At 30.6% G+C, this 9,831-nt stretch overlaps 2 protein-coding genes across 2 annotated transcripts; both read right to left on the bottom strand.

The window, feature by feature from the left end:
* Positions 1 to 419: 419 nt before the first annotated feature.
* Positions 420 to 1,419, bottom strand: LOC124922579 (RING-H2 finger protein ATL67-like). The gene has a single exon (XM_047463303.1). It carries the CDS (start codon positions 1,233 to 1,235, stop codon positions 663 to 665), a length of 573 nt encoding a protein of 190 aa, XP_047319259.1. The 5' UTR covers positions 1,236 to 1,419; the 3' UTR covers positions 420 to 662.
* Positions 1,420 to 9,072: 7,653 nt separating this feature from the next.
* On the bottom strand, positions 9,073 to 9,631 carry LOC124938454 (late embryogenesis abundant protein Lea14-A-like). Its single transcript, XM_047478901.1, has 2 exons — positions 9,429 to 9,631; positions 9,073 to 9,346 (listed from the first exon to the last, which is right to left on the bottom strand). The coding sequence occupies exons 1-2, from the start codon at positions 9,629 to 9,631 to the stop codon at positions 9,073 to 9,075; spliced, it is 477 nt and encodes a 158-aa protein (XP_047334857.1).
* Between the last annotated feature and the right edge of the window lie 200 nt (positions 9,632 to 9,831).

Here is a 9,831-nt window from a genome sequence, read left to right as displayed (position 1 = left end):
ATTTAGATGAGATAATGTTATGCAATCCAGCTTTCGCAAATTGGTTTCATTTGGTTATGTAAAACTAACACACTTCTAGTAAAGAGACTAAACACCATTTGAAAACAAGGTTTTTAGTAAGAAATCCACAAATCATCTGTAGAAACATATACAAGATCAGTATGACTGACAAGATGAGATCCCATCTCTAAAGTAAATCAAGATCCATCTCTCACCCAACCCAACAGATGATCATAATAAACAATTGCATACAAAACAACATGTGTCACTGTCAGTGATTAATCAATTGGGGTTTTAGAAAAACAAACAAAAAACAGTACTAATTTATCATGCTGTAAGACAGTAAAAACATGATCAAGATGTAAAGCCAATCAATCAGTGATATGAAATCAGATTTGAAAGCCATATAGTCAAAATCAGGAGAAACTAAAAGGGCAAAACCCTAAATTCAGGGATTTTAGGTCAAATTGGAGTTGTTGAACTCTCTAATGTAGAACTTTCTTCCTAATCATACATGATCCAAATCACCAGAGAGAGTTAAAAATGGATATGGTGTGCTTCAATTTTTCTCAGATTTAATCACACACACCATACAACAAAGGATTTTGCAAAAATGGATACTAGTCATCTATCCAAAATCTATAGCTAAAGAGATAAAAACATCACCTCCTCCGACCACCGGCATACTGAGACAACGGAACCACCTCCGATAAAGGAGTTGAAAGAGGCGTCGGCAGCGGCGAATTACGGCAGACAGGGCAAGAAGCATTGAGTTTCAACCAAGCATCAACGCAAGTCAAGTGAAAATAATGACGACATTCCGGCAACATCCTAAGCATTTCCAATTCTCTATACTCACACAAACAGATCGAACACGTCGAATCGTTAACTCCTTCTTCTCGATCCCTACTGTAAGGGAATTTCGGATAAGAATTGATAACGTCCTGACCTAATCCAACAACAGAGGTTTCAACATCATCTTCATCGTCTTCCGCGACGAATATTATTCTCGGAAGGATGACGCCGTTATCTACGTTGGCGTTGAGACGATTTTGACGGATGATTTCGGTTGATCTGCGACGGTTTCTAGCGGCGCGACAGCAAATGTAGGAGGCGAGAATGACGGCTGCGAAGATGACGAGAAAACCTAGGGCTATGACGATTGAGTAACCGAGACCGAGAGTGGTGAAGAAATTTTTGCCGGCGCCGGCGCCGGAAAAAGAGGAGGAGGACATTTGGGGAGGGAGAAAGGGAAGGGGAATTCCATTTGATGTGGTGGAGGGGGAGTAAGAGAGAGAGAGAGAAAGGAATAGAGAGACTTTTTTTTTTTTTTGGAAAGGTGGGTGAGTTTTCCAGCTGCAACATTTAATACAGAGAAGTAGAAAATTGGGAAGGTCATTAATGGCAAGATGTAGACGATGATGTACTATTCCATTATTTCTATTCTCTTTTTCTTTTGTTTATTTTATATAACATCACAACTCCGAGGTAATATGGCGGTTCGGGTCGCATAATGCATTCATCTTCTTCGTCTTGTTTTATTTCGGAGATTTTTATTAATAGCATTCCCGCTTTATTCGGTTTCCTAATAAATTTTTGGACACCGTTTATACCTTATTTTCTAAAAATTAAAAAATGTAAACGGTAAGATCAGACGGGAACACAAATACCATTTTTGTTCCATTCCTGATCAACTATCAGTCAAACCGGAAAAAACTCGTATCTCAAACGGCACAATTCGGTCTAGTTACCTAAACGACATCCTTAATCCTATCTCCGAGAATATCTTAGACTTTGTTTAATTTTTTAATTAATAATTTTTTATTAATATTGATAGTGAGAAAATTAATATTTTTAATTATATTTAAATAATATTAATATATATTGTTAAAAAATAATTTGAAAATATAAGATATTTTAATATAAATAAATAAATGATTTGATTTATGAGATGTATATTTTTATTCTTTTTAAAATTCAATCTAAGAAAATAAATTATTTATATTTAATATTTTAATTAATAATGAAAATGAAATAATTTGAATTAAATTATATAACCCAAAATGAAAGAAACTAAAACATTAAACAATGTCAAAAAGTTTTTTTGGTTAGAAGATGAAAAGTTGAATTATTTTGATAAAAATATTTAAATAATATTATTATATAATAAATTATTATTTTTTATAATAAAGAGAAAATATTTTATATTTTGTTTGATAATTATATTGATGTTCTTTAAATATTTTTTAAATGACTAAACAAGGCCTAAGTCAAATTTCAAACTATATCTATATAAAGATATATGGTATATCTAAAATGAGTCAAACCTAACTCAATAAATCCTTTAATAAGATTATGATCTTCTATCACATCTAAATAAGCTTCAAATTACTTGTCATCCATGGCCTAGTTCCTTTATGATTTTCTCCCTCAAATCACTTCTAAATTTTGAAAATATGTTTTTTTTTTTTTTTAATTTATAAAATGACTTAAAAAAGCAATAATATATAATAATAATAAAATAAATTAAAAAATAAAGTAAATAATATTATAGTATTTTGATTAATAAATTAATTTATATCATTAATTATCAAGAAATAATATTTAATTATGCTACAATTATTTTAAAAAATCTTTTGTTTTAATTTCTTCTAAATTTGACTATTTTTCCTTTAAAAATAATTGATTATGTTTCTATCAAATAATAAAATAAAATACATTGATTATGTCTTCTATCTTTCTCAAAATTTTCAATTATATTTCAAACAATTTGTCTACTTCCTTTAAATCAAAGTGTATTATCTCCATTCAAGATAGCTAATTTGGTTTAGAGTACAATTTTAGTTGGAATTGGAGTGTGGATTTTAATTTATTCAGTTTGAATATTTCAAATCTTGAATTGAGATGTGAAATGAGCATTAAAGTCAATAAAAGCAATTAATTTATTTATTTGAGAAAGTGATACATAGATGTTAACATAATAAAAATGATTGATTTAAATAATCAATCCAATTATATCGATGATTAGTTTTAATTTACATTTAAAATTAACAAAATTAAATATATTAATGTTATAATGGACATCAAAATATATATTTTAATATAAGAAACTAACATTAGCCTACCTCCATAATTTTTAACTTTCTTTAAGGAGTTATAAATATATATATCACTAATTTAAAATATTAAATTATGTAAACTTATTAGGACATTTCTATGGATGATTTTTTTATATATAATTTAGGACACTATATAATACATTCCACACTAAACTATATTTCAACTTTGGCTGTTATGAGCAATGAATTATTAAACTTTACAAGGTTTGAATTATTTTTGTAGGTTAATTATTATTTATAACCTTGATTATGACTTAATTATTAATATTCATGGGTACAAAATGGGTGAGTTGAGGGCCCGAGTCGGGTAGTAGGAGGTTGTGAATTGGGAATGAGTGCAGTGAAACCCATTTCCCTATACATGTTTGAATCAATATATATTTTTAATTAGCTGATAATTTTGAAAGGATGACTTTAAAACTCAATCCATTAATTTAAAGAATTAGGCAGAAGTTTTGTTATCAAATTTGTAAATTGGATACATTTGGGGTTAATTGGATTATACTCATGACTATGAACAAGTAAGGATTATTAAAAAAAATTGGTACATTAATTTTAATGAATAAATTATTGCATATAAATCAAATCAAACATAACTAATCGTCTAGATTATAAATGGAATAATCTAGAACAAGCCGGGACAATTAGCATTAAGTTGAATACTATCAAACATATAAAAGGGTTAGAAAGAATTAGGCAAATAAGCTTAATCAAACTAGCCTTTGATGACAAAAATGAAGTAAAAGTTCTTGTTATGTGAGAAGAATTAGATAAACTCTGGATGTGTATTATGTCTATATATTAATATAAATGAACAAAGATAATTCAATATTTATATTTACATCAAAGATAATATCAATATTTATATATATAGTGTGAAAACTATTCCTAAGAATGAAAGCGGAATAATATCAACAATAATGAAATGCAAAATAATAGCGTAAAAGTAAGAAAGAACAAAATAACGATAGAAGAATTTTACTCATGTTCGGACCAACAATGTCATACGTCTGTTTTCGAAGAATCGATTCAATAAAGTTATAATAAGGATTACAAACTCTAACTCTCTCTATTTGTTCTAGGTTTTAGTCTCACTATCAATCTTCTTGTTTACAATATATATATATATATATATATACTTTTAGAATTCATAATGAGAGTAAAGATCATGTGATATCTTTAACATATCCACCATAATATGATTTCGTGGCGATTTAGTTGATATTTGCATAATAATAAGATTTGATTGACATTTTCATCATTATATGATTTCATGTTTTTTAGAATTTAACAAATAATTGCACATATCTTCCTTCCCATTTTGTACCTAACATTGAGGCACACCAAATTGGATCTCAAAACCCTAGGCCCAATCCACAAATTCTCTACATTGCCTCTATATCTATTGTCAAACGAATGAGCCTCATTGCCAAGAACACCCTAAAACCAATCTTCATACTTCTCCGACTACTTTCCAACCTTTGTGACGTGAATCAAGTCACAACATTTCCGAAACTTGATTCCCGTCACCACCTTCGTGGCCATATCTATGGGATGTTCATCTTTGTGAACTTTCTCCACAACTACCGCTCCACTCGCTATGACATCTCAAATGTAATGAAGTTTAATGTCGATGTACTTTGTGCGCTCGTGAAACATCGAGTTCTTGAACAAGTGTATGACACTTTGGTTATCACAAAACAAATCCACTTTATCGTGCTTCATCTCAATTTCACCCACGAGACTCTTCAACCAAAGTTCCCCATTGACGCCCTCCGTGACAACGATATACTCGGCCTCCATTATTAAAAGGGAAACTATTTATTGTAATTGTACCTTCCAACTTATTGAGCATCCAAATAGGGTAAACACATATCCCGTTAAGGACCTTTTATTATCCAAGTCACCAGCAAAATCAACATCAACATATCCTCTCGACTTATCATCACCTACACCCGCCCGTTTAAAACAAAGACTGAAAACTAAGGATCCCCCAACGTAACTGAGAACCCAATTCGTCGCCTTCCAATGTTCTTTCCCCGGGTTCACCATAAAGCGACAGACCGTGTGAGCAAGATCAAGTCGCGTACATGCCATGACATATATTAGGCTCCTAACGACACTCACATATGGGGTGTTTGTCATTCTTACATTTTCCTTCTCTATACTCGGTGATATCTTTGAGGAGATCTTGAAATGAGTAACTAATGACGTTAGAACCGCCTTATCGCTAGACATCTCAAATTTGACGACCACTTTTCGGAGGTAGTTTCTTTAAGACACGAACAAAGAGCCTTTCTCCCGATCCCATTCAATCATCATCCCCAAAATTTTCTTTGTCGGTCTCATATCCTTCATCTCGAACTCACTCCCTAACAAACTCTTAACCTTGCAAACCTATTCATTGTTTTCTGATGCGATCAACTTGTCATCCACGTATAAAAATAGGAAGTCTCCGCAACCATCAACCCACTTGACATAGACACAACTATCAAAATTGCTCCTTGTGAAATTGTTACGAATCATGAACTCATTAAAGTTCAAATACCATTGTCTTGGGGATTGTTTCAAACCATAAAGCGAACGTTTAAGGAGACATACATTGCCTTCATTATCGGGTGTGACGAACCCCTCGGGTTGCGTCATGAAGATCTTCTCCTCCAAGTTCCTTTGAAGAAATGTCGTCTTCACGACTATTTGCTCGAGCTCTAAGTCAAACTGATTCACTAAAGCGAGCAACAAATGAATGGATGTGTGCTTCACTATCAGGGAGTAGATCTTGTTAAAGTCGACCCCTTTGCATTGTGTGAAGTCCTTAGATATCAATCTCGCCTTCAAAATTGACTTGTTACTACCCTCTACACCTTTTTTGCACTTGAACACCCACTTTGAACTAACCACCCGCTGATTCTTGAGTTTGTTCACCAATTCCCACGTCTCGTTTTTGTCAAGCGATGCAATCTCTTCCTCCATAGCACACTTCCATTCGATTATAGGACCTTTCCAACATCTCCATTTTTCTCTTCGTGTCCATCGAGATCAGTAATTGTGATTCTCCCTCGAGTGCTTAATAACTCCCATGTTGCCTAAGTGTGCCATCATCTTCATCTTCCATAATCCAAAGTCATTCATCCCATTGAACTTCTCGATATCAACCTTAGAAGTTGAACTCATCTTAAATTTTCAAAATAATTTACCAAATCAAGAAAACTCACCAAAAAAATCGAACCGCAACTGCCTTAGCCTAACTTGGCTTTAATACTAGTTTGTGGTAAAAACTATCACCCTAAGAATCTAAGCGGAATAATAGCAACCGTAATGGAATACAGAACAATAACATAAAAGTAAGAAATAATGAAATAACGACACAAGAATCTTACCTAAGTTCGGATCAACAATGTCCTAAATCATGTTTTCGGAGAATCGATTCAATAGAGTTCTAATGGGGATTACAAACTCTAACTCTTTATGTTTTTTCTAGGTTTTAGTCTCGCTCTCACTCTTCTCGTTTACAATGTATTTATATAGACTTTTAAAATTCATAATTATGGTAAATATCATGTTGACATATTCACCATGATATGATCTCATGACGATTTAGTTGATATTTCCATAATAATATGATTTGATTGACATCTTCATCATTATGTGATTTGATGTCTTTTTGAATCTAACAAATAATCGCACATATCTTTCTTTCTTTTTTTACCTAACATTGAGGCACACCAAATTGTGACTCAAAACCCTTGGCCCAATTCCAATATGTATATACCATCGTGGATCTGGTACCCTATCGGGTTGAGAACGGTGATTAAATATATGACGTGTTTGGGCTCGAGAAAGAGTATTGTAAATTTTATGTTTCGTTACCTCGAAAGTACAATATCTGTTGTTTCAAGTACAATATCCGTTGTAATCCCTAGTTAGCCGAATGAGGTAGGATGTTGATAGTATGGACAAATTAAATTATCCAAAATATAAATTAGTATGATACACAATCACCCACAATGAATCTAAGCTAAAAAATATGCTAAAACTTAATATGGTCAAATTAAATTTATCTAAAATACGGGCTCAATCTACTAAGCAATCACTCTTCCTGATTATGTTTACTAAAATATATTTTATTTTAATTTATTAAATTTTATTTTATTATTATATATTAATACCTTTTAAGTATTTTACTTAAAAAAAAAACCCACTTTTTTTATTTTTTTTACATATCATTATCTTTCAAAAAAACTCACTTTTTTAATTTTTTTTACATATCATTATCTTTCAAATAAAAAACTAAGAAATTGAAGGACTAATGAGAGTTTGATGCATTGACTTTTGAGAATTTGAATACTGTGAAGACAGGGGCATGCAGATATGCACCTTTTCCGGCGAAATTTCGCAAGGCATCTTCGTCTAGCTAGTGGGTGAATCGAGGCGGCGGCCGGAGTGAGGGGGCCTCGAACCAACGTGGTTTTGCGATTGTTCAAGTAGTCCGTACGTATATGGAAATTGGAACACGTGCCACATCATTTTATTATGGACGTCCTTCTCTCTTGTTTTTATTCACAAACAAATTATTATATATTATGTATCTTTTCAAGGTTTGACTAAACTATTTTTCTATCATCATCACGTGTGATTAGTTTATCTGTTTTTTAGAAAAATTATGGACAAGTTTTAAATAATTTAAAATGAATAAATAATATTAAATTTGTTAATATATATATATATATATATATATAATTTTTTAAAATCTTATTTCATTTAAATAAATATATCAATACAATATTTAAAAATAAAAAATTAAATAAAATTAATTTACCCAAAACTGGAGTGGAGTGCAGTTAAAGATGGGGGAACAAAAGAAGACAATACTATCAAATATCTATCTTTTTATTTCTTTACTAAATTTAAAATATACAAACTTTATAATTCACCCTTGAAATGATTTTTTTGTTAAGTGGTTGAATTTTTTTAATTTAATAAAAAAACTTATATAATTAAATATATATACCCTATATATAATTTATTATATCATTCAATTTATTAATCAAAATATCACTTATTTAAATATATATATATATATATATATATATTATATTATATTATATGATCTGATCGTGTAATAATACATTCAAATTTTTTTAATTAGAAAAACCCACTTTTCTCGTCACCAATTAAATACTAATTTAATTTACTAGAAATCTCTTGTGTCAGACTAACTTATTAAAATTTAAAAAATAAATAAAAATAATGAAATGTCAATAATTTTCCAAAAATCCACTTATTTATAAATTAAAATTTGATTTCATAACTTTCAAATAATCCAAATAACTATAAATTTAATTTAAATTAATTTTATCTTATTTATTTAAAAAAAAACAAGTTCATACTCTAATGTATAAACCATTAAATTAGAAAGGTCATTATTTAAAAGATAATAAAGAGAGAAAAGTTGAATAAATAGTGTGAGCCTTTGAGGATGGAATTGTATATATTTGCAAAATTATCTAATGAGACATGGTTTTATATATAAATCTTTTATACAACCATAGAATTAAGAACAAATTGAATCATATAAAGGATAACTAATAGAGTATATCAAAGAAAATATATCTATTTAAAAACTAAATATCTTTCATTTAACATATTTTGGTTTGTTATCCCAAGCCTAACAATAATATTTTGATAGCAAACAACAAAGGATTAGTGGGTTGCTAATCATGGCGGGACTCGAGAGTAAAGGCTAGACAAACCTTAGGTAGAATCGTAATATTTAACCAACTAAATTATATTGTTTTTTATAAATAATTATACAAAATAATTAATACCCACTAATTTTTTCACCGTAACTATAATTTTAATCAAAATAAAATTATTTAAATAAAACAAATACAAACAAAGCCTTAAGATTGTTGATAGAAAACCCCAAAAAAACTAAATTGTAGGGCATGAATCAAGTTTCTCCTGATCCAGAAGTCTTCCACAAATCCCAAAAAGAAGGAAGTTTAATCTCTCCCTTTGTAGATAGAGGAATGGTGTAATTTCCAACGACAGGAATATTCATAGTAAGCCCGATGTCAAGTTGATAATCTATATCCCAATCGGCACCAATATCCTTCATTAAGTTTAACAATACATTGTGTGGTACCTTCACCGGCACCTCAACCATTGTCTTCTCGTTTCCGACCAGCGACCCTGGATCCGGTATTGTTCCCGACACAATATCCCTGTTTAATTAATATTTGTTTTTTTTAAAGAATAATAAATACAAATGTTAATGGTAAAATAAAGAGAAGGAAATAATTAGACCTTTCTGCACATTTTAAGGTGTAAGAAATCTGACAGATGGGGATGGAATGACTGTATGGATTATTAACGGAGACTTTGGCATTATAAGTGATTCCTTCACGGCTGAAATCTTTCATGTCGACATCGGTAACGTCTGCCGTGGGTGTCTCTATTTCAGCTACTTTCTCAGCAACGAAGGTCTTCGCTTTGTCGAGTAGATCCATTTTTGTTCTTCTAACTTTAATTTTCTTTCTTTCTTTCTTTTTGAAAGGATGATTTTGTTTTCTAGAGAGGGAACGGAATAGTAGCAATTTGTATGGTTAAAGATGAAGAAGGGGAAATCTGTTTTTTTAATGATGTTTACATGCAAAGATGCATGGAAGAGACGTATTCGTACACGTGTTCGATAACAAATTTAATAAAT

Source organism: Impatiens glandulifera, chromosome 1, assembly GCF_907164915.1.
Source record: "Impatiens glandulifera chromosome 1, dImpGla2.1, whole genome shotgun sequence".
Classification (NCBI taxonomy): Eukaryota; Viridiplantae; Streptophyta; class Magnoliopsida; order Ericales; family Balsaminaceae; genus Impatiens; species Impatiens glandulifera.
The sequence above is the reverse complement of the archived record's forward strand: the minus strand, read 5'-3'. Positions and strand labels throughout refer to the sequence as shown.

Excerpts from the sequence above, each read along its gene's own strand:
- LOC124922579 (XM_047463303.1), bottom strand. The coding sequence starts at position 1,235 with ATGTCCTCCTCCTCTTTTTCCGGCGCCGGCGCCGGCAAAAATTTCTTC.
- LOC124938454 (XM_047478901.1), bottom strand. The coding sequence starts at position 9,631 with ATGGATCTACTCGACAAAGCGAAGACCTTCGTTGCTGAGAAAGTAGCT. Across the intron at positions 9,347-9,428 it reads ACCTTAAAATGTGCAGAAAG|GGATATTGTGTCGGGAACAA; the intron begins GTCTAATTATTT and ends TTAATTAAACAG.